The 25,851-nt window shown below is 38.8% G+C and overlaps 1 protein-coding gene across 5 annotated transcripts; it reads left to right on the forward strand.

Moving 5' to 3' along the window:
• Positions 1 to 445: 445 nt before the first annotated feature.
• On the forward strand, positions 446 to 25,851 carry LOC104605146 (Galactose oxidase/kelch repeat superfamily protein). Of its 5 annotated transcripts, none has more exons than XM_010269786.3 (4): positions 446 to 584; positions 1,121 to 1,186; positions 22,289 to 22,864; positions 24,723 to 25,851. In XM_010269786.3, exons 2-4 carry the CDS (start codon positions 1,149 to 1,151, stop codon positions 25,282 to 25,284), a joined length of 1,176 nt encoding a protein of 391 aa, XP_010268088.1. In that variant the 5' UTR covers positions 446 to 584; positions 1,121 to 1,148; the 3' UTR covers positions 25,285 to 25,851. The 5 variants fall into 5 exon arrangements, with proteins under 5 accessions (XP_010268088.1, XP_010268083.1, XP_010268084.1 ...); XM_010269781.3 differs by lacking the exon at positions 446 to 584 and adding an exon at positions 671 to 997; XM_010269782.3 differs by lacking the exon at positions 446 to 584 and adding an exon at positions 675 to 880.

Genomic DNA, 25,851 nt, shown 5'->3' on the forward strand with positions numbered 1-25,851 from the left:
CATTAGAAGCCAGAATGATAATGTTTAATTTTCTTAATCTATTATTTTTCTTGGCTTTGCAACGGATCGTTATTAGTTCGTTTCTAGTTTTAAAGGAATAAGATTATTTGATAAGTTTTATATGTTTGAACTGTTTAACTTTTCATTATAACAGTGTTTTGGCTCATGGTTTTTAAAATCGAACTGGTCAGGGTCCGGTTACCGGTTCGAATGGTCTGACAAACTGTTATGGTTGGCCCATTCTAACAAAAAAATACAAAAATTGAAAAATGGTCAAAACCGTTCGAACGGTTAACCGACTGTGGTTCAGCGGTTTACTGACCAAAATCAACGATTTTAGGGAAAAAAGCGGTTTTGAGGAAAAACGGAATTGTAGGTTTTGATCAGTTCTCAGTTTTTTCGGTCTAATTGTCCAGTCTGGTCCGATTTTGAAAACCATGTTTTGGCTCGTAACATGAGCTAGTGGATCCGAAAAGAGGGCCAAGGGTTTAGGAAGTGGTGATGAAAAATTTTCATGGCCATCGAAAGGAGGATGAGGAGGAAAGAGAAAGATGAAAACCTGAGGTGGGGAGATTTATTCAATGGTATGAAAGAAGAAAAAGATGAACAATATTTCTACCCTTTTTGATATTTTTTTGAGAAAATAATCTTACTTTAAAAAAATTATTTTTATTGATAATAATACCCAAAATTTGCCCTTCTCAGCTGATCCTTGTTTTTTCTATATATGTTTATTTTCTCTCTTTTCCTTTCTTGACGCTAAAATCGGGGCTTCCCCCAATCCTCCCCCTTATTTCCATATTCGAGAACATGACTTCGCACAATCTTCTCCGCCTCTCTGATAGGAAAGAGGGACTTTGCCACTCATTATTTTTATGAAGTCAGGGGGTTCGCCCCTTTTCTCCTATTCTCAATCATCTTTTTTTTCTCATGTGCATTTCTACACTTCGTCTTCCTTTTCTTCTATCACCGTCGATTTCGTTAAAACTTTTACAAGGTCACATGGGTTTCGGCCAACCCTTTTTCTGTGTATGCGTTCTTTAGTCTCCATTAAAGAGCAAAGCGAAGACTTTGGATGTTTTACTAACCTGTACGTGGTTTATTGGTTTTGTATTTTCAGGAGCTCCTTGAGCATTGCTCTTCCTTCCATGTTGTCTTCTGGAATATCTGGACCTACTGTTGAAGAGTATGCATTTATTACTCTCTTTTGAATAATTTATTTATTTACCTTTTGCTTATGTTTTGTAAAATTCATGATTGGGGATCATGTAGTTCTTGAATGGTTGCATGTCTTGGTTTACACAACGTAGAGATATGATGCCCATTAATGCTTATTAATTTATTTATTCAAAATTGGGTTTTCTTTTTTTTTTTTTTAAATTATATAATTACTGATTGCTACATAAAGATATATAATTACCCTATAATTCTAGAGATATGATGCCCATTAATGGGTTTTCTTTAGTCCTGGAATTCCAAGTACAATGTAATATTATCTTTTTTTTTTTTCACTATATTATATAGTAGATATCTTACCACGTTCCCATGCTGACCTCTACTAGACGTACATATAGAATTTCCAAACTCATGTCAGTTTCATATACATTGTTATAGTCCATGTAAGCCTTACAGCCTTCTCTATGAGATCAAATACGCAATTCATGAATTATTGAGTTATAAGTGAAAAACCAAAAAAGATCCACCATGTATGTAACTGTAGCTCTACTCCCTGAAGTATCAAACACAACTTTTGCATAATCAAAAAGTAGATTATATCCTCAAGTGCTTTTAGTCTTTCTTTTCAATTCCATTCTCTTGCAATTCAGTGTTATATTGGCATTTTCATATATAGACTGAAAATCTTGTAGGTCATATTGTTCTCTTTTGAGATTAAGGCATTAAGCCCCAACTGATCTTTCTCTGCTGTTGTGATTGAAGGAGTCCCAACTCTATGAACTCTAGGTCCATGACTTAGCTCAGTAGAGGCTTCAAATTCTCCATTCCTATTAAACCTATCTCTCAACTTAAATCTGTCATTGTCTGTCCAAGTCCAGTTATTTGGTCTGTACTTCTGCTTCATGGGACCATTATGCAGAAAGAATACTCATCCATGGTTATACACACACACACATTAGGCTCTCCTCGGAACCTCCCCCAAAACAAATCCCTCTTATGCACCCCATGTTTAACTAAGGCATTATCCATACAATTTGCACCCATTGGAACCCAAAAACTCTGAGTTATCTTAAATATGTCTCTATAGCTCCAAGGTCCTTGGTAGAAAATAAATGGAGCTTTCTCATGGGGTAGCATCCTTTCACAAATCCTGCTAAATTAGCCCCCAGTAGTGGCTTTGCAAAATTTATCAGTTTATGATTAACAAATCAAAGTCATTAAAAGAAGCATGAATCAATTTGGAAATAATATCTCAAACCCACTTAGGGGAGGGTCTTTTTGACAAAAATAAATAAAATTTCACAAAAAAATGATAAAAAACAAACAAAAAGTATCATCATTGTAATTTCATTCAAATAATTTAAAAAAATTTAATTCCTTGAATTATGCATATATTTTAGAAGCTATTTGATGACTTCCGGTGGCTGAACTGGCTGTTGATTTTCTGATTTTGTAGTAGTGCCTCCTTATACCTAGTTTGGTGATAGAGGAGGTCCTGTGGCTTTAAAGGCTTCAAGTAATGACGTTAGTTCTGCATTGAGGGATGTTGGGTATGGTGTGTGACAAGGTATGCTCATAGAGCTAAAGGATAGGCAACTTACTTAGGCCTAGGTCCATTAGCCCATGCCGATCCAAGGGTGAAGTCATAGTTGCAGAAACTAGGGTTTCAAGAGAGAGGAAGAAGAGAAGAGAAAAGAAGAAGAAGAGGAAGAAGAGAGCAAGTGCCGAGAGGTGTGTGTTATTCACTGTTCACACCCTCAAAAGATTTTTTTATAATTTGAGAAAATAAGAATTACAAGAAAGCCCCTATATGGGTGCCCAAATACTGAAAGAGTATAAGAAAGGAGAAAAAAACCAAAAACACCCCTGTCTAGCCATTCTCAACACTCCTCCTCAAGTTGAGCATATTTGTCAATCATGCCCATCTTGGCAAGGTCTTTGCAAACTTTGGATGGTGAACACCTTTAGTGAGGCAATCAGCTAGTTGGTCTTCTGACCTTACAAAAGGAAGGCAAATCTCTCCGCTAGCAATTTTTTCTCTAATAAAGTGTCTATCCACTTCAATATGCTTTGTATGATCATGTTGGATAGGATTGTGAGCAATATTTATGGCTGCTTGATTGTCACAATATAGTCTCATTGGAACATCTACTTGGATGCCCATCTCAGTCAATAAGGTCTTCAACCAGAGTAGTTCACACACTCCATGAGCCATTGCTCTGTACTCTACCTCAACACTAGAACGAGCATCCACAGATTGTTTCTTACTTCTCCAAGAAACCACATTGCCTCCAACTGAGGCATAATAATCGGATGTAGATCTTTTATCATTGATGGACCCTGCCCAATCAACATCTATGTAAGCTTCAATCTTTAGGTGGCCGTGGTTGGAATACAACATCCCTTTGCCAGGGCATCCTTTCAGGTAGGCTAAAATTCTATTAACTGCCTGCATATGAGATGTCCTGGGTTCATGCATATATTGGCTAACCACTCCAACAACATAGGAAATGTCAGGTCTAGTCAAACAAAGATACAGAAGGCGTCCCACTAATCTCTGATATACCCCCTGTCTAGAAGAACTTCTCATTCAGTAGAGTTCAACTTGTGGTTGGGATTAATTGGAGTTTCTACAGGCTTATACCCTAATTTCTCAACCTCATGAAGCAAATTAAGTACATATTTCCTTTGTAATAGAAAAATCCTCTTCTTGGATCTTGCAACTTTAATGCCAAGAAAGTATTGGAGATCACCAAAGTCCTTAGTCTCAAATTCAGAAGCAAGGAATGACTTTAACTGAGAGATACCTGTGATACCATCACCTGTCACAACAATGTCATCAACATATACTATCTACATTATTACTCTACCATCAACTCTTCTAATAAATAAGGTGTGGTTAGCCTAAGATTGAGAAAAATCAATCTTTAAGATGGCATTCTTGAACCTATCAAACCATGCTCTTGGAGATTGTTTTAGCCCATACAAAGACTTCTTCAAGCGGCACACTTTTCCATCACTATTAGGAAAAATTACCCTAGGTGGTAAGTCCATATACACTTCCTCTTGTAAGTCCCAATTAAGGAAGGCATTCTTTAGATCCATTTGATATAAAGGCCATGAGTAATGGGTGGCAAGAGACATGATCACACGAATAGAGTTCATTTTAGCAACTGGAGCAAAGGTTTCCAGATAATCAATGCCATAAGTCTGAGTGTATCATTTGGCTACAAGCCGAGCTTTGTATCTTTCAATTGGGCCATTTGTCTTGTGCTTAATAGTATAAACCCACTTACACCCAACATGAATCTTATCTTTGGGGCAAGGAACAACCTTCCAAGTCTGGTTCTTTATTAGGGCCTCCATTTCTTGGTTCATTGCTTCCTTCTAGTGGGGGGCACTGCATTGCCTCTTTAACAATGCGAGGGATGAAAACAGAAGAGATAGCAGAAATATAGGCACAATAGGAAGGTGAAAGAACATCACAAGACACATAGTGATAGGATACTTCCTACATGTCCTCTTCCCTTTTTAAATGGCAATAGGAAGATCAATGTTAGAATCAATAATAGGATTATCAGGAGGTTCAAGATTACTTGAGTCTGAGAAATTAGATTGTGATGGGCATTCTGCTTTAGGAGCCACCCTCTTACTGCGCTTGATGAAAAACTACTACCAGGACTGAGGTTGATACACAGGAGGAGGAGGAGAAGGAACAGAGGTAGGAAGAGAGGGAGGAATAGATGTAGGAATAGGAAGGCAGAAGGGAGTACAATCTTCACTTGCATTCTCCCCCTGAAGAGAAGGACGGGGTGACTGGAAAAAGGAAGAGGATTCCAAAAAGGTAACATCCTTAGAGACATATCTCTTGCCAGAGAGAGCATCAAAGCATCTATAGCCTTTTTAGACTGGATAGTAACCAAGGAATACACACTTAACTGATTTAGGATCAAACTTGCGTCGGGCAGGACTCATATCATGAACAAAACAAACACAACCAAAGACCTTAAGGGGTAGATTAAAAAGAGCTTCATCAGGGAAGAGTAGTTGATGAGGAGAGTGAAGGTTAAGGACCCTTGATGGGAGTCTGTTAATGAGATATGCAACTGTCTCAACAACATCACCCCAGAAATGAGTTGGAACAATAAGCCTCAAGCAACTTCAACCACATGCCTATTTTTTCTTTTAGCCACCCCATTTTGTTGTGGAGTATGACTACATGAACTTTGTTGAATAGTGCCCCTGTCTTCAAAAAATCTATGCAAGTGATGTTCAAAGTATTCCTCAGCATTGTCCGATCTTATTATCTTAACTCTTTTCTCAAATTGTGTCTCGACCATATTCATGAAGTTTTGAACAATCAAAGGAACTTCATCTCTACTTTTCATCAAATAAAGCCATGTATACAGATCGTAGTCTTCAATGAAGAGAATGAAATATTTGTATCCCCCCTAACAGAGGACAACATATGGGTCCCAAACATCAGTATGGATCAAGTGGACAGTAACATTACTTCTTTTACTACTTGCAAAATATGTGTTTCTACATTGTTTGGATAAATGACAAACTTCACATTCAAAATTCAATTTGGACACAGAATCAAACAAGTTTGGAAACAAAAACTTGACAGAATTGACAGACATATGACCAAGGCGACAATGTCATAATTTCAAAAGACTCATTTTCTCATTGGAACAAGACTCGGTTTGGCTTGACAATCCATGCTCTGAAGGTCCATCTAGGAGGTAGACTCCATCCACTTCATGCCCACTTCCAATCGTCTTCCCCATGCTTAGGTCCTAAAATACACAAGAGAAAGGTCACTGAGCAATTGTGGGATTTTGTTAGAGAACTAATAGACAATAAATTTTTTTGTAGCTGGGGCACATGTAGAACAGAGTCAAGAGAAAGGTTATTAGTGATTCTGATTTCACCCTGATCTGTGATTGGGGTTTGAGATCCATCAAAAACAGTAATCTTGCCCTTCCCTGGGGTTAACTTATATGAGGTAAAATGTGAAGGCATACCAGTCATATGGGCACTGGCCCCAGAGTCTATAATCCATGGGCTAAAGGAGGTGGAACAAGCAAGTGTAGTACCTGTCTTGGCATATGAACTAGATAGATTACTTAGTCCAGAGCCAGATGAGGAGGATGTACCACCCTTCTCTAGCTGCAACAATATATTCTTGAGTTTGTCCATCACATCAGAGGAGTCAAGCACATCTGAGGGCTGAGCATCATTACCAACTATAGCCAAGTGAGCATTGCCCTTCTTCCCGGTTTTGTACTTCTCCGGCTTTAGATGAGGATTGAGCTTCCAACATCTTTCTTTAGTGTGTCTTGGTTTCTTGTAGTACTCAGGTTCTTCGACTTTCTTCCCCTTGTACAAGAGAGTAAGTAGTAGCAAGAGAGACAACACTTGCACTAAGAATGTGTTGCCTAGTGAAATCAAACTTTGGGTTTAAGCCTGCCAAAAAATCAAAGACTCTATTCTCCTCTATGTACTTCCGATACTGCTCACCATCTTTAGGGTCCTTCCAAACTAGAGATTTCAAGTGATCCATTTCTTTTGTAATTTCAGGCAATATGATGTTGCATTGAGCAAATCAGCCATGACATAACAAGGGAGTTGTCCTGTTCCCACCTTGCAAATTTCGGGTCTTTAGGACTCGACTTCACTTCCCTTCCTGTGATGAATCCTAGTTTACCCCTCCCAGTAATGGTAAGTTTAGCAGACTGAGACCACTCTAAAAAATTAGTTCCATCCAGTTTAACAGTAGTTATCATACCACTAGAAATATCTGCAGTTCTCAGGAGCACACCGGGAACCATCTGAAAATTCTTAGATGATTCCATATTCTAAGAAGACACATTTTCACCAACCAAAAAGGACCCCCATCACTTTAACCGAGGTTCTAGACCCAAAAACTAGGTTACCACACGGTTAAGAACCAAAGGAAGCCCAAAAAAACTAGGTTGGCAGCAAAATAGAAGGAAAAAAAAATCTCCCAAAAATCACACAGTGCTCAAAAAATTACGGGACCACTTCCCGTCAATCCCAAATTGAAAAACGACTTGAATGGTCTAGGTTTTACAGCAGAAAAATATCATTAAACCTGCTGTACATGGCTCGACATCAGATCTGGAATTTCTGCAATTTTTTCCTTAAAAAATCCACCAAAAATCATAGAAGCTTCTTATGATGACAAGAGTCATACCAAATTTTTTCTAAAATCAGGGCAAATCAAACTGTGCAGGTTTCATAGACTGCTGCCGGAACCTGTACGGACTGCTGATGTCAGCAGTTCACCTTTGGGTAGGAGATCAGCAGAGAACAACTCCCAAATGCTTCTACCCGCTTTGATACCAAGTTGCAGAAACTAGGGTTTCAAGAGAGAGGAAGAAGAGAAGAGAAGAGAAGAAGAAGAAGAAGAAGAGGAAGAAGAGAGCAAGTGTCGAGAGGTGTGTGTTATTCACTGTTCACACCCTCAAAAGATTACTTTATAATTTGAGAGAATAATAATTACAAGAAGGCCCCTATATGGGTGCCCAAATACTGAGAGAGTATAAGAAAGGAGAAAAAAACCAAAAACACCCTATCTAGCCATTCTCAACAGTCACCCATCACACAACAGTTTTCTAGAAGACAGAGGGGACCAACAGCCACGACAACAGATCCGATTCCGGAGTCAGTTACCTCTGCACATGGGAATATTTGATTCACATGATGTCATGATGAGTTAATTTAGCAAGTATAAAAGGCTCTCGAATATGTAATAACGACATGAATAGAAAACCCTTCTTCTTCCTCTATTTTCTCTATTTCAGGAGGCTAGTCTCCCTCAGGCTACTGTGGTAGGCAGTACCTACCAGTGACGAAGTCGGCAAAATTTGCAAGGAACTTTGAGGATTAAGGTGATTTTTGGGATTGAAGCTAGGTCATCGGCAAAAGGTTGTGGGGCTTGATCAATTGGAGGTAGAATTTAGAATATGGAGGAGACTATTGAAGGTTTGGGAAATGACAATGCCTTACAATAGATAAGATGTTTAAGGTCTGATGGTGGTGGGGGTTTACGTTGTGGGCTTATAGAAGGTTTGGTGAAGGAGAGGATTAGTGAATGTGGCGAGGAGGTTGTTGAATAGGAAGCAAAGGAAAATGTATCAATTGAGATATCAGGGAGTTGTATCAATGGGATTCATGAAGTCTTGGGGAGAAGGGGGGGGGTAAGGATGGCTGCGAGAAGGGGTCGGTTCAACAAGGAGCGAATGGAGTCTTGTGGGTAGAAGAAACAAAGGAGGCTGGAGAAGTTGAGGGGGGGAAGAGGTGGTTGAAAGGGATGAAGAGTTGGACAATGGAGATTTTGTGGATGTTAGGGTTTACAAGAGAATTTATAGAACTAAACCTTTAAATGAGGAAGAAATTGAGGTAGATTTTGAGCAAGGGGATGATTAGTCAGTTGAGGTGGTTATTGATGAAACACAGTTAACAGATTGATTAATGTCAAGGAAGTACAAAGGTGAAGGTAACTAAAATGTTGGGTTTGTTTTTCTTGGGGGATGAAAGGTTTGCAAAGAAAAGAAAGTTTTTAAAGAGATGGAGAAGGGTCGGGTGAAAGAAAAATTGGATTTTTTTTTGATTGGAAACGGTAGCTTCATTAGTATAACTTAAGAATAACTTTCCAGATTTAAGTACAACTGTCAACCCCTAAGTAGGTGTTGAGCCCCCAGTAATCTTTCTTACAAAACTGCCCAGAACATTCTCTCCCTCACAGTCCCTTGTTTAGATAACGTGTCAGCTAAACTATTAGCTGATCTCCTTGTCCATTCGAAGCATGCACCAATCTCCCTTGTTATGTTGAGGATTTCCCTTATGGGCTGTCTATAAATCCAGCCTCCCAACTTACCAGATTGTAGCCACTCAATCAACAATTTAGAGTCTCCCTCTATCTCAATTTGGTGTAACCCCAATTGTTTGGCATATCTAACACCTTGAAGCAAGGCCATCACTTTCACTCTCAATGAGTCCCCCACTCCTATTGGTCTTGAAAACAAAGCCACAATTCTGCCATTTTCATCTCTGAATACTCTTCCTATACCTGAAGGGCCCGGGTTACCTCTAGAACTCCCATCGAAGTTCAATTTCACTCTTTGTTGTGTTGGTGGGGACCACAATTCCTGCACAATAGGTTTCATGGAAGTTGTATGTAGATGTTCAAGACTGCTATCAGTCTTGAGCATTAATAAATTTCAGGTTCGAAAAAGGAGAGAAAGTATAGAGGAAAGAGGAGAAAGAGTAGAGAGAGAGCAGTAGAACACAAGATTTGAAAGGAAGGACAAAATCTCAATATTCTGCCGCCGCCACTTCTATTTAATATTTATAGGTTATGCTAGTTACATGAAAGGACACATCTGCCCTTGGTATTTACATAACACATAAAACAATATAAAACTGAAATATAAATAACAACTAGAATAACAGATTGACCATCAGCTAACCCTATAATGACTAGGTACATTCTACCCTACGGACAGAGTGGGATCACAGCTGTGGGGCCCACATCAGTGTTCTCTACTCTCCCCCTCAAGTTGGGAGTAAATGTTTATCATTCCCAACTTGGATAGATCCGCCTCTAGCTTCTTTCTTGATACGGCTTTAGTGAGGATATCTGCTAATTGCATACTGGATGTGATGTAAGGGAGGCATACTTCTTGAGATGAGACCCTCTCTCGTACAAAATGTCGGTCAACTTCAATGTGTTTGGTTCTGTCATGCTGCACTGGATTATGTGCTATATTAATAGCTGCTTGATTATCACAATATAGCATCAAGGGCTTTTCATACTCAATACCCAACTCCTCAAGTAGAGATCTTAGCCATAGGATTTCAGCTACTCTGTTAGCCATGAACCTGTATTCTACTTCAGCACTAGATCGGGAGACAACACTTTGTTTCTTACTTCTCCAAGAGACAAGGTTACCTCCCACAAAGGCACAATATCCTGAGGTAGACCTTCTGTCATCAACACTCCTAGCCCAATCGGCATCCGTATAGACCTCCACCTTCATGTGGTTATTGTTCTTGAACAGTATACCCCTACCCGGGCATCTCTTCAAGTATGCTAAAATTCTTTTTGCCGCAAGAAGATGTGTGGTTCTAGGAGAATGCATGTACTGGCTGACAACACTAACAACATAAGTAATATCTAGCCGAGTGAGGCAGAGATATAGGAGCTTTCCTACCAATCGCTGGAACATAACCTTGTCTTCAAGAGGCTCCCCACTCTTTGCACTAATCCTGTGGTTCTGTTCAATGGGTGTATCCGCAGGCTTGACACCTAACTTTCCAGTTTCTGCCAACAGGTTTAGAACATATTTCCTCTGAGAGATAAAGATCCCCTGTTTGGATCTAGCAACCTCAATACCCAAAAAATACCGGAGTACACCAAGGTCTTTCACCTCAAATTCTCGAGGAAGGAGCTGTTTAAGGGACTCAACCTCATGGCTATCATTCCCTGTCACCACAATATCATCAACATATACTGCAAGTAGTGTCAAGGAGGACTCTACCCTCTTGATGAATAGAGTATGATCTGACTGCGCTTGTACGTAACCAAACTTCACAAGGGCTAGTCTGAATCTATCGAACCAAGCCCTAGGTGACTGCTTCAAACCATACAAAGCCTTGTTGAGCTGGCAGACCTTCTTGCCTGTTTCTGCATCATAGAAGCCAGGAGGCAAACGCATGTAAACCTCTTCCTGCAGGTCTCCATTCAGAAAAGCATTTTTCACGTCCATTTGGTATAAAGGCCAAGTGTGACTTGCTGCAAGGGATAATAGGACTCGAATGGTGGTCATCTTGGCTACCGGGGCAAAGGTCTCCAAGTAATCTATGCCATAAGTCTGGGTGAACCCTTTTGCAATTAACCGAGCTTTATACCTCTCAATGGATCCATCTGCATTATGCTTCACAGTAAATACCCATCTATAACCAACTGGTTTCTTTCCTTTGGGCAGATCAACTACCTCCCAGGTGTTATTTTTCAACAGGGCATCCATCTCAACCTGCATTACATCTTTCCATTCCGGGACGGATAGGGCTTCTTGCACTGTTCTTGGAATAGGGACATTGGAAACGGAACTAAGGTAGGACCTGTAGGAATAGGCGATCATAGGATAAAAACTGGGAAATACAGTGGGCTGTAGATGTGGTACAATGTCGTTTCCCTTTACGGACGACAATCAGAAGGTCAATGTCATCTGTAGGAGGTGAAATGGCAACAATAGAGGAAGTCTCTGTGGGCCCTAGGACTGTAATACCTGGACTTGGAGCTGCAGATGAGATTGGAGCTGGCCTGGACTGCTGATGACCGGGATCAACCTGCCTGCACCGCCTGTGATAGACCCTCAACTCCTGATCCCTCTGGCCACCCTCACCATTGCAGCTCTCATCACCCAATGGAATAGGTAAAGGAACTGCCCCACTCTCACTGCTTTCCCTCTGAAGACAAGGACTCAAACCCCCACTCTCACTGCTCTCCCCCTGAAGAAAAGAACTCAAACCCCCACTCTCACTACTCTCCCCCTGAGGAGAAACCCGAGGATAATAGGGTGTCTCCTCAAAGAAAGTAACATCCATGGAGACAAACTTCCTCCCTGAGACAGGATCATAGCAGCAATAACCCTTTTGAGTTTGTGCATAACCAAGGAAGATGCATTTGGAGGCCTTGGGTTCGAACTTGGAGTGATGGGGTCCGAGAAGTTGAACAAAGCATGTACAACCGAATGTTTTAAGGGGAATAGAAAACAACTCCTCACTTGGGTATAGAAGGGAAAAAGGAGATCTCATATCAAGGACCCGGGAAGGAACCCGATTAATAAGATATACCGCTGCGAGGATAGTATCACCCCAGAAGCGAATAGGGACATTGGAGGTAAACATGAGACTTCTAGCCACCTCCAAGATGTGCCTATTCTTCCTTTCTGGAACTCAATTCTGCTGAGGTGTATGAGGGCAAGAGCTCTGGTGTATAACCCCATGATTAAGAAGGTAAGATGTCAATGGTTTAGCAAAGTATTCCTTTGCGTTATCAGATCTAAGAACTTTGATCTTGGCATCAAATTGGGTTAGGATCATTTGGTGAAAGTTTTGGGTCAGGGCAGGGATCTCATCTCGTGAACGCATGAGATAAACCCAAGAAAAACGGGTATGGTCATCAACAAATAACAAGAAATATCTGTACCCACCCATGGAAGGGATGTGATAGGGCCCCCAAACATCAGTATGCACAATATCAAAAAAATTATTATTCCTTTTATTGCTCAATAAATAAGACTTTCTACAATGCTTAGCAAACTCACAACTTTCACACTGCAACTGAGACAACTCAATAGACTCAAATAAAGCTGGAAACAAACTCTTTAGAGACCAAAAGGACAAATGACCTAATCGGTTATGCCAAAGCATAACCGGACTCACTCTGAGAAACAAAAGACATCTTCCCTACTGACTCTTCCTAATGGGACCTCTCTCCGAGTAGATAGATCCCATCCGTTTCACAGCTAGTCCCAATCACCTTCTTCGTCTCCAAGTCCTGAAAAACACATCGGTCAGGGAAGAAGGTTACTGAGCAGATCATATGCTTGGTAATACTACTGACTGAAAGAAGATTAGTATCAAGCTTAGGAACATGCAAAACAGATGACAGGGAGATAGTATCTGATAACTTGATGTCACCCTTCCCAGAAATAGGAACCAGGGAGCCATCAACAATAGATACTTTATCCCTACCAGAAGACAAATGGTAAGTGGTAAATAGTGAAGGCAAGCTAGTCATGTGGTCGGATGCACCTGAATCTATTACCCAACAAGGTTCAGTAGTACCTGGAGCTGAGGCATGGTAGGCTGAAGCTCGAGTACTTGAATGTGCGAAGGCAGATGTGGCAGGAGCTGATGGTGGCTGCGGTGGCTGAGTTGAATTTCCAACTTCCTTTTCTAACTGTATTAGGGCAGCCCGAACTGCAACTAAGGTCTCTAAAGGTGTTCCTCTTGTGCCAGATGAGGATGCTAAATCAGTGTTCACGGCCACATGAGCAGTGCCCTTCTTGCTTCTCAACTTCGCCGGAACCAAGTGAGGATGCAGTTTCCAACATGTTTCTTTTATATGTTTGGGTTTCTTACAATGTTCACATACCACATCCTTTTTGTCTTCCTTCCTCCTGTCCTTCTCTGAATCACCCCCTGATTTGGGTGTGACAGTTACAAAGGCTGGTGTAAGGGGCTGAGGTTGCATCATAACTTTCCTTCTGGTCTCTTCACTATGTACGAATGAGTATGCCTGAGAGAGAGTCACACTGTCTCTAGTCAAAATCTGTTGCCGCACAATATCATACTCTGAATTTAGGCCCGCCAGAAACTCAAACACCCGGTTTGTCTCGACCTGCTTTCTATATATCTGTGCATCTTTGGGACTCTCCCACTCAAGAGTCTCTAAGTGATCAATCTCACGCCACAGGGACTACAAGGTAGAGAAGTATACTGAAATCGATTTCTCTCCTTGTTTAAGGTTTTTCACTTCACATTTCAATTCATATGCTTTGGCAACATTAAGGGGTTGGGAATAAGTTTCTTTCATAACATCCCATATCTCCTTAGCTGTCTTTGCCCACAAGTAATTTCGGCTAATATGAGACTGCATAGAATTACACAACCATGTCATAACCAAGTAGTTTTCTTGGATCCACTTGGTATATGTAGGGTCTCCCTTGGGGGGTTCTTTCACATCTCCCAAGAGGTACCCTAATTTACCTCTTCCCCCAATAGCCATCATGACTGATTGGGCCCATTCCAAATAGTTTGATCCATCAAACTTTACGGTTGTAACCTGACCACCCGTCTCAAAAACACTACCATAACTGATGTTCCCAAAGCTGCCTTCTGCCTGATTTTTAAACTCCATCTCGGTCAAGTCTCAAAAACAGCACTTGGACTACCAATCACAATCAAAACAGTGTATGACCGATCTGTATTCAGTGTATGTGCACAAAACTGGTATAACTCTGATCTGAAACCAACTAGCAAACACAACAGCAGCTGTCCGTACAGTTCTCACCCCTTAAGAGAGTTCGAAAACCCCAAAAGGATCTGAAAAAAACAGCTTAGAAGTAGGTCTGATATGCTTGGCAGAATTAGGGTTTTAATCAGTCCTTAAAGAGAACATTTCAGTTGCACATTCCAATCAGTACCGTACAGATAGACTTGCAGTAGGGTTAATATGAAACCCTAAAATCTGATCAATGCTAACAAAAAAACTTGAGGACAGCTCCAGGTAAATCACAAGGTTTAGTCTAACACTAGGGCTTGCCGCAAGATCACTTTCAAACCCTAGAGTAGAGAGAAACAAAGCTAAGGCAGTTCGGCCCAACAGTAGGGTTTGCTGTAAAACCCTAGAGAATAGAAGGGAGAAAACCCTAGAATGGTTCGGCCGCCCTCTCCAGATAGGTCCGACCTATCTTCTCTGATAGAACTTCTCTTAGAAAGTAAATAACTTACAAGAAAAAACTGTTCGCTGCCTTCCAAGGTTACCCAAACCCTAATCTTCTCTGATTCTTCCTGACCACCAACACTCTGCAACCGTGACAAGCCTTCAACAGCTGCTAAACCTTCTGGCGATCTCCAAGAATCAGTCTGCGAACTCCACCTTTTCAGCTTCCAGTCCTAGAAGATTCTCATGTGGTCGGCTGGTACTAGACTCACATGAGAAACCCTAGCCTTGCTCTGATACCATGTAGATGTTCAAGACTGCTATCAGTCTTGAGCACTAATAAATTTCAGGTTCGAAAAAGGAGAGAAAGTATAGAGGAAAGAGGAGAAAGAGTAGAGAGAGAGCAGTAGAACACAAGATTTGAAAGGAAGGACAAAATCTCAATATTCTGCCGCCGCCACTTCTATTTAATATTTATAGGTTATGCTAGGAAAGGACACATCTGCCCTTGGTATTTACATAACACATAAAACAATATAAAACTGAAATATAAATAACAACTAGAATAACAGATTGACCATCAGCTAACCCTAGAATGACTAGGTGCATTCTACCCTACGGACAGAGTGGGACCACAGCTGTGGGGCCCACATGAGTGTTCTCTACATTGTAGATGCCACCACTTCCAATTCCTGTAAATGTCTTCAGCTGAGAAGTCTTTAAACAAATCCAAAGTTTTCAACCATTGAATAGTCACAATAATTATCCTTTTTACAATTGCTTCCTTGGATTTCTCCACTCCTTTAAAGATTCTATTGTTCCTTTCTTCCCAAACTGACCATAAGATAGCTACTCTTGTGGCTTTCCACATTAATCTTCCACGTCTCTTCGGTTGCCTGAAAAAGCGGGTGGTGAGGTGGCTCAAGATAGTTTTAATTTAGGAGTAAAGGAGGCTCAAGATAGTTTGAGATCAGCAAGAGCCATTGGGGATGTTGTCAAAGAGGGTAGTGAGGTGGTTGAATTTAAGACTTATGAGAAGAATGCAGTTTTGGAATCTTTTAGTAGCTTTGGTGGGTGGTTGCATGGTTTGTATAATCAATGTTGAGAAACAGTCACATGATGAGATTCTCTATTTGGGAATGATTTACTTTTTTGTTTGGTTGCAGGTGGACTTCCCCAATGAATGTGCAAAGCTTGTTTACTTCCCCTCCCTCCAACTGGTCAACAAAAAGGGTAAGGATGATGTGGAGATGTGTTAGGGCTGCTGTATATTGGACTATTTGGGAAGAAAGAAGTTCAAGGATTTTCTTAGAAAAGGAGAGAAACTTGGAAGCAGTGTTAGATGCGACTCATATAAGGGTACTACATTGGTTGAAAACACTGGATTTGTTGCAGAATTCTCAGTGGACGATTTGCTAAGAAAATAGAAGGAAATTGCAAATTCAGTTTCAGTCAGGAAGGTCTCAAGTTGCTACTGGAACCCTCCACTTCTTGGTTTTATGAAGCTGAACTTTGATGGTAGCAGCATAGGCAATCCAGGGCCCTTGGGTATAGGGGGAGTTATAAGGGACGAAAAAGGAAATGCGTTAGCCATGTTTTCTGGCCCAATTGGAGTGGGAGATTCTTTGAGGGCTGAGATATTAGCAGCTCTTGAAGGGGTACAAAGGGCTAAAGATCTGAAAGTCAATAAACTGATCATAGAAGGAGACTCTGGAACTGCAGTGAGATGGCTAAAAGAAGACAACTCTAGGCTCTGGAACTACAACAATGAAAAGAGGAAATTTAAATGGCTGACTAAGGACATTGAAGTATGATGCACATGGGTAAGGAGAACTGCAAATTCATTTGCAGATAACTTAGTTAGGCAAGGGTGAATAAGAGTTCTATTTTTTGGGTTCAGTTGTAATTGTTCTTTGTTGGCATTTGTGGGGAGTTAAGATATTTTAGCTCCCCTCTGTAATCCTATTCTTAATTAATGAATCTTACTGTTACTGATAAAAAAATCACATGATGAGATTAGTAACTTTGGACGTGAAAAAAAGGGGGTTTCAAATGAAGAGGGGCAAGTGGAGAGGGTGGAAGTTAGGGAGGTTTGGGAGAATGTGGGGGTAGAGAAAGGGAATGTATTAGCAGACAAAGGGAAGATCAAGGGGATGTGGAAAATCAAAGGAAGGGTGATAGGGTTGAAATGCAACTTGTTTTGGATGGAGGCAGGTTAAAAGAGGGGTAGGCTCTAGGGTTGAGAATAAGGTCAGGTGTAAGGATTATATCATAACCTCGACCAACTACGGTTGAAGAATTGTTCTGGAGGGATCTGTCTTTATTTTGGTTTTTGGTGTTTTTGTTTTTGGGAGGTCTCATTTAGTTTGGGAATTGATTGGGGTGTTGAGGGTTTAGAGTTATGATTTGGTTGGGTGGAAGATGATTTTTTCTTCTCTCATGTGCCTTTTTGTCACCTTTCTTGTAATCTTCTTTTTTCTTTTTGCCATCTAAAAAGATTTTCAAGTGTTATTTGTGGACAAGTCTATCCATCCACATGTCTCTTATCATGCTTTGTTGTTCTTAATTTGGAATGTCTGCAGCACTGTTTTAACCTCTTCCCATGTTAATTAATGCTAAATTGATATTTTCATTGATATCTTAGATTTTTAAAAGTTTAGTTCAGATCCTTTTATACAGAACCTAAATACATTGGTTAACATATATTTTCCTTAACATTTTATTTTGCTGATGTATATTTTTAACACTTGCCCTCAAGTTGGAGCATCTATACTTCCTAGCTTGTTGGGGTCAATGCAAGGCTCTAGTGAATAGATATACAAGTTGATTATTTGATTTAACAAATGGGGTCTCTACAGCACAACACCATTTTGAATTATCTCATGAGCAAAATGACAGTCCACCTCAATGTGCTCTTCTTCTCATGAAACATTGAGCTTGATGCAATTTGTGTAGCTACCTAATTATTACAGTGAAGATGCATAGGAAATGTCATTATGATTCCCATCTCTTGCATAGTTGTTAAGGTGCCTAGTGATATTAATTTCATAAAATAAAAAACTAAGATATTCCTTGTTCTCTAGTTTTATATACAATTCAGCATGCATGTTAATTGGAAAATTAGCAATTTTCTTTATTAATAACATTATATTTCCTCTCAAAAATGGAAAATCAACATATCTTGGACAATAATATATCAATTATATTAATTTATACTTTCAAAACTGATAGTAATATGATAAGTATTTAATAAAGCAATTTCATTTACTCATCAAAAAAGCAATTTCATATCAAATCAGCAACTAAAGAACGTTATGTTTTTATATGGTAAAATTTAAGACAGAGAATTATGTAAAAGGGAAAAAGACCACGGTGGAATTACTGTTTTATTTAATACAAGAGAGAGTAGAAAAAACAAAAAAGAAAGAAACTTCTCTATATTTCTATTCCTTTTTTTTCTTTTTATTTTCTCAAAACCGTTGGAAGTCTTAAATTTCAACTGTAAAACTTTTAAACAAAGTATGAATGATTTGTATAGTATATAATAGAATGTAGTAACATGCATATTAGTAAGATGTAACAATATGAATGATATTGTAATTAGGTGCACCCAGCCAAGTGTGCCTCCTAGGTGACACCTTTGACAACATTTCTCTTGTAATAAGCTCTTGAGCTACATCATTTCTCCTATTGCATTCATTGCATAATATTTAGCTTCCACACTAGACTTGGCTACAATGCTCTGATTTTTATTTTCCCAAGAAACCAAGTTTCCACTAAGAAAAGTACTATACTCAGTTGTAGAATCTACAATCTGTAGGTGAACCAGCCCAATTTGCATCAGTGAAACCTGATATAAATAATAGAGGCCTCTAGACTCAAGCCCTCTGTTTCTTAATCTTTAGGTCCTAAAGATACAATAGAAGAGTAAAAAGTGGCTAAGCAATTCTATATGATTTGGTAAGTTTGCTAATAGACATGAAAAAGGAAACTGAGGGACATATAGAACAAATGTCAATTGAATATTAGGGTTAGGACTAACTTGTCCTATCCCATACTCACAAGATGATATACCATTAGCCATAGCCAAGGTGGCATGTTGTGAAGGAGTAGATGAAAAACTAAAATGAGAATATAATGTGGGAGTACTTGTCATGTGGGTCACTCTAAAGTCAACGACTCATAATGACTTGCTATACATCGCTTGTTTGTTGGAGCCAATACCTGAAGGTTGTGCTATAGTAGTAGTAGAGTGGATGCTTATACATCGCTTGTTTGTTGGAGCCAATACCTGAAGGTTGTGCTATAGTAGTAGTAGAGTGGATGCTTATGAAGTGCACATGAGCATCACATATTCCTCCTGAGTGATAGTCATAGTTTGACTATAGAGTGGATGGCTGTGGAACAGATGTGTCATCATGAAGTGATGCGTAGTTAGCATAACTATCCCAACTGTATGGGGTCAGCTACATGAATCCTGTTTTGCTAACTACATCGCTTGTTTGTTGGAGTCAATACCTGAAGGTTGTGCTATAGTAGTAGTAGAGTGGATGCTTATGAAGTGCACATGAGCATCACATATTCCTCCTGAGTGATAGTCATAGTTTGACTATAGAGTGGATGGCTGTGGAACAGATGTGTCATCATGAAGTGATGTGTAGTTAGCATAACTATCCCAATTGTATGGGGTCAGCTTCATGAATCCTGTTTTGCCACACCATTTTGTTTTATGTCATATCCATTGTTAAATTATGAGTGCTTAAATCATTTGTTACTACAATTCATGTCCTTTTTGATCTGCCCTTAGCCCTTTTAGCCCCTTCCCTTCAACTCATTGTTTTAAAAGTGTAAGGGCCAATTTGCACTTGAGGCACAAGGTGCAAAGCGAGGCACGCACCTTTTTAAGCAAGGCGCAAAATTACAAAAAAAAGCAAAAAAATTTAAAAAAATGCAAAAAATAAAAAATATTAAACATAATGTTAATAAAAAATATAAACTTAAATTTTAAAATAAAATGTTTTAAAAAATCTATTATCTAAAATGAAAATACATAAACATAACATGTAAAGCGTATTCAAATGAAAATTTAAAAATAAAAGCAAACATATAAAGCATTTTCAAGCATGTAAAACCGACAATCTCTTTTTTTCCTTAATTGCATTGCTTCAAGTAGCTAATGTGATGTAAAACATATTGCACTCATGATTCTATGATTTGCCTTTGTACCACGCCCCTCGAGGCAAGCCCGAACAAGTCTATGTTAGGGTCTGAAATTCTTATTTCTCACATAAAAAATAATGATTTTATAACTTTCATTACCTTTTAAGAAGGTATTTTATTGCAATGAATTAATGAACAACATTAGCAAATGGGGGGGGGGGGTATCAGAGCTTTGATGAGGCGGAGCCCCCTGCCCAGCCGTTAGACTAAAAAAAAGCAAAAAGCACAAAATTTTAGAAAGGCGCACGCCTGGGCTGAGGTGCAAGGCACAGTGCGCCTAGGATCTGGGTGAGGCACATACTCCAAAATGCGCCTTGCCTGTGCGCCTTTTAAAACACTTCTTCAACTTGCAACAAATTACTTTACCTTGCTTCTTAAGTAATTGGAAATAAACCTCAGTATATCCCTAAGGCTGTGTTTGGTAAGAGCAAATGTAGACCTGAGGAATATTTGTACTCTGGTTTGGTTTTGCAGTTGTTTCTTGTTTGGTAAGAGAATGTCTTTGTACTGAAAATGAAAGTAAATTTTCTTTTTCTGAAATTTGGTAAGAATATGTCTTTGTAAGCAAACCTTGCATTCAAAGTTGGTCAATGTAAAACAGGTAGTAGATTCCAGTCTTGAAATTTGTTTTTGTACTTTGTACCCATCACAACCAAACACAATGCAAAATTTATTAATGCAAAACCAAACTAAGTTTGCATTTGTACCATCAATGCATATTGTTTTTGTACTCTTTCCAAACACAACCTAATGTCCACAATGTGAACACCATGCAAATCTCTACAATATTGAATCATGTTCTATCACAATGAATGCAAATCTAGTATGTTTGTCCTTTATTGAATGACATATACAGGATCTAACATCAATCACCAAGAAAGAGAGTGGGAGGGAGGGAGTGTGTGTGTGCAGGATCAATGCTTTGATTCTATGTACAAATGCTGCAAATGTAAAATGTTATTCAGATTAAAGTATATAGCCATTAGAGTGGTTCACTGGCTAAAATCCATGGAGTTGTTCTCTGATTTTTCGGTGGATGATTTGATGAGGAAGTGGCTCTTGCTTCAACCCTGAAATCAAGAACTAGTAGTTCTTGGCTGCCACTGGAAGATGGGTACATTAAAATTAACTTCGATGGAAGCAGCAAAGGAATCCAACCCCTTCAGGCATCAGAGGCGCTTTCAGAAATGAGTTAAGGCATGTGATGGCACTGTTCTCAGGTCCAATAGGCATTGGTGGTTCCTTGAAGGCTGAAGTTATGGTATGGAAGGGGTGAATAGAGCAAAGGAGCTGAATGTACAAAAACTGATTGTTGAAAGAGATTCACAATTGGTGATCAAAATTATTACTAAACAAGGGGAATGATTTGTAGGTTTACAAAAATGAGTTAAAAGTTTAAAAGGATAACCGGGGGCATGGAGATTACAATTCAATGGGTACGAATAATGGCTATCAGCATGGTTGGTTCTTTGGCAGAGCAAGGGGTTGAGAGAAATCAAATATTTTGGGCTAAGTTGTAATGCTTTGGTTTTGGAGATAAGCTGTTTTATCTCCATTTGTTCTCTATATACTTGTAATTCTCTTAACATTTAATGAATTACCAATTATTGATAAAAAATGGTATTCAGATTAAAATAGCAGAGAAGCAAGGGAGGTTAGAGAGAAAGAGAGCTGCCAATTGAAGAGAAGAGAATTGTCTCCCAAGCAGCCAGGCTAGTAATTTATAATGAATCTTAGAAAAGAAAAATATTACCCTCTCAGACACAAGAAAGAATGACAATACACTATCAACATGTTTGTTTTTTTCTTATTGTTTTTTTTTTCTTCCTGTTGTTCGCCATACCTATGTAATTTCATTAAAGATGATTTGATCATTTTGATTTTATAGGATGAACAAATAAGAATAGTTCATCTAAAATTATTGCATACATCCAAGTTTTTTAATTTTGTTGGTTTTCAATTCTGGAAGAGATCTTTACTCTCTCTCTCTCTCTCCATGTCTCAAAATCCATATATAGGGATCTGGATGCTCTCTGTGCAACATCTGAGAGTTACCAAAAATTTTCAGAGGCTGGAAATCAGATTTGAGGCTATGTTGTCTCCCATCTGTGTTGATTTAATTCAACCAAGCTCGTCCAGTATTGGGATTGAAATTGAGTTAATTCAATTTTGAGATACGTCACCTAGTCCTCTGGTCATCCAAATTAGTCCTTGACATTCATATGCTCAATGATTTGTTCTAGTGTTTTTTTCCCCTGATAAGAAATTTTTGTTCTAGTTAGTACTGGTAAAACAATTTAGTTGGATCAGAGTTGTGATTGATATAATTGCTTTTCTAAATGATCCTATTAAATTGTTTATATTTTGGATATAATATGTTATGTTAATATCTTGAACTGTTACACTCAGGGAATTCGTGCATCAGGCTATTATTCCAGGATTGCCGGATGACTTGGCCTTGAGATGTTTGGCGAAAGTGTCACATGGATATCATGGGCTGCTTGAAACTGTGTCCAAGAGATGGAGAGATGCAATCCACAGCTCAGATTATTCCAACTTAAAAGCTAGAGAAGGATGGTCTGGGAACTGGTTGTTTGTTCTAACGGAAGGGACTGACGTCCATTGGATTGCTTATGATCCAGAAGCTGATAGATGGCATCCTCTGCCTAAGCTTCCAAGTGCCAATCCCAGCTGGCACCACTATGGGTTTTCATGTGTAAGTGTGAATAAAATGTTTCTGGTGATTGGCGGCTCCTATGCACCACATGATCCAGTATTTCCCCCACAGAAACCTTTGGTTACAAATGATGTTATGCAGTTTGATCCATTCAAAAAACAATGGAGTAGGCTAGCCAATATGCGAACGGCAAGGTCTCACTTTGCTTGCAGTGTTGTCTTTGGTAAGGTTTATGTAGCTGGGGGGCGTACCTCATCATGCACTAGAGGATTAGCTCTTTCTGAAGTTTATGATCCATTAAATGATAGGTGTGTTCATGAGACACTGATTGTTACTATATTGCAGTGCATAGAGTGCTTTTATCTAGTTAAAATAATTCTTTAGCAAGCAACTGACATTGCCTTCCATTTATATAGTACCTGGCATGTGTATAAAATCCACCTTCACCAGTTTCCTTTTGATGTTTACAGTTTTGTTTCAGCTCTAGATTGAACATTTTATTTACTATTATTTAGTGTCCAGGTACAATGCCTTCTATACAAGGTTTTGTATCATATAGTACATAATGATTTTACAATTTTCTGACCAAATGTTTCATGACATTGCCATAAATACTATTGTTCAAGTTGTTTCCCTTGCATTCAATGCAGGTAATGCTTTAGGAATTGGGAATTTGAAATTTAAAACCACCCTTGATCAATTTCGTAATTTCTTTTAATTGTTTTTTCATCCATCTTTATACATTCTGTACATCTTCTCAGTCTCTAGTTTATGTTTGCTGAAATTATGTTTTCCCCTTGGTTTGTCATGATTATCAGTATTTCTGCTAATTGCTCCATCTCCACCATCCCATCGGAGGACTGATTTTCAGCACAAATGCTTGCAAAGCTAAACTTTGTTATGTTCTGAAACATGATAACATGATTCTTTTGATGTGCTTCCTATATATGATTATGGTGCTTTGTTGAATAAGTTATCAACATAACAAAATTTTCATCTTCAGTTAATATGCATATGATAGTTGATGTGGTTGTCTTTGTTTTTCTTTTAAGTTTGTCTTTTCTTTCTCCGTACATTTTCTAAAATCAACATATCTTTGATGTTTTGTGTTGTTGGAACACTGGCTGATATTCTCTGACTGATTTAGTTCCTCTTGGTGTTTATCTCGTCTTTCTAATATTTTCTAAAATCTGTTCCATCCAGTGTTGCATGGTCACATGGACTCTCTTCAATGGATGAAGTGTCTGTTACATACATGTTGGCCCGTGACACTCCATCGATTATTGAAGGAAACTTCTATGTAACATTTTTTCTTTTTTTTTCTTGTAGTAGACAACTTACAATGAATGCATTTTTCCTATAAAATTTTATTAACAAATATAACCTTTAAGACCTTTTCCTATGGTTTACAATGTTAGATTCAGCAAAATATGGATTATTATTTTAATGGTTTAACTTTTCTATAGATGTATCCAACAGTCCTTGTTTATTTGTCTTGATGAGTTGGACTTCTACGCGCATCATCCAGCTATGATTCTGATGTTGTCTCTGTGCAACACTGGTTCCATCAGCTTATATTCTTGTAAGACCACTTGTAATTGGATACATCTCATCTAACTAAAATTATTTTGTAATTTTTAAAAGGAACCATACCTATTGATAGAAAAATTGTTAATATAAATTGAATTGATGTCCCTAAAAAATACATTGGCCTTGATGAGCAAGTCGTCAGCCTGGAAGTGCTAAAATATTCACTTTTCTTCAATCAATATAAATATGGTTGTTGACATGCAGTAATGGTATACTGACCAAAAAAATAAGCAATAAGATATTAGATCATGGATGGAAAATTTTCAGTCACATGATGTCTATTGCTTAAAGCAATGTGACATGTAGGAGTTGAAATTATCTGTTTTTATATATATTTAATCTCTTTGGATTGTTTTTCAGCAACATAATGGCTTAAAAACTTCCATCGTTCTTCCATTTGATTATTGCTTTATTTATTAGGCAAGTCTACCTGGTAGTTTCTTGTTGTCAGTGTTATTGTGTAGATGACATTGTCGAATAAGAATATTTTTGATCTCTTTGATTTTATTTTCTGCTTCATTTTCTTTGTTTTTGGGAAGAATTTTTATTTTAGTGTTGACTAAGAATAAGTTGCAGATGGGAAGAACTACCCCCAATGCCCATCCCTCGTATGGATTGCTTGGGCTTATCATGCAAAGGCTGTCTTCATGTTCTGAGTGACCATTTGGGATTTCCAGACCAGAACACTTCTGAAGTTTTCAATCCAGTGGAAGGAACATGGCATACAGTGGAGTCTATTTGGCCTTTCTCAAGGGCAATGCAGTTTGCAGTTACAGTGGTGCAAGATGATCAGGCATATGCCATAGTTGATTGGGGTGAAAGCTCAATCAAAACCAGGGATAGCAATCAAGGAGAGTGGTACAATCTAGGTTCAGTTCCTTCTGTGGTTCTCCCTGACCATTCCCGGCAATTGGAGGCTTTTGGTTATGGTTTTGCTGCAGTCAGCCATCATCTATATGTTATCGGAGGTAAGGTTCTCAAGTGGGTGGAATCAGGCGCAGGGAGATTTGACATAGTTAAGCTGGATTTGGTGAGATTCTGTGACCCCAGAGTTCTTCCATTGAAATGGATGGAGACTCGAGCAATGTGCGGATCAGCACGGGGGGCTATACTAGGTTGTGCTTCCTTGGAAGAATGAACTTTTCCTAATGTCATTTGCAAGGTGATCTAAATTCTAGTCAAAATTAAAGAATCAACATGCCACAGGAAAAAGACAATTGATTTCCATCTGCAGGACTTGCACATGGATGGTGCACATTGAGATAGAATGAAAGGCGTTACTAGATCTCAGCTAATAGTTGACGCAATTCAGTGAGTTTAACCTTGAGTTTGTTTTTTGGAGAATTTCTCAATTATAAGAAGATACGCCAAACGATCAAAGAAAAAGATAAATGATAGATCATGCTGACCAGGGGGGAACAGGGAAAGGAAAAATGAAAGCTGATTGTGATGTTAGTTCCTAGATGTTGGTCGGGTAACCTGGGGCACAGTAGATTGTGCGAATTGGGCTTCATACTTAGATGTTAGATTGGGCGAATTGGGCCATTATCTCTGCTCCGAAATGTTTTATGTATTCTTTGATTCAAATATTGAAAATTGTCTGGATTCTTTGGTGTATAAATCACAACTTGTATTTTGTCATTTACATAGTATCGTTTTATTTATTTACATCTCTATTTCTGTAAACAAAGTTTTTTTTTTTTTT

Source organism: Nelumbo nucifera, chromosome 4 (assembly GCF_055504915.1).
Source record: "Nelumbo nucifera cultivar China Antique chromosome 4, China Antique-T2T, whole genome shotgun sequence".
NCBI lineage: Eukaryota > Viridiplantae > Streptophyta > Magnoliopsida > Proteales > Nelumbonaceae > Nelumbo > Nelumbo nucifera.

What these genes read in the sequence shown, in the direction of transcription:
- LOC104605146 (XM_010269781.3), top strand. Translation starts at nt 876, where the DNA reads ATGAAGTCAGGGGGTTCGCCCCTTTTCTCCTATTCTCAATCATCTTTT. An exon ending in TTCGTTAAAACTTTTACAAG is followed by an intron (nt 998 to 1,120) that starts GTCACATGGGTT and finishes TTGTATTTTCAG; the next exon opens with GAGCTCCTTGAGCATTGCTC. An exon ending in TATGATCCATTAAATGATAG is followed by an intron (nt 22,865 to 24,722) that starts GTGTGTTCATGA and finishes AATAAGTTGCAG; the next exon opens with ATGGGAAGAACTACCCCCAA.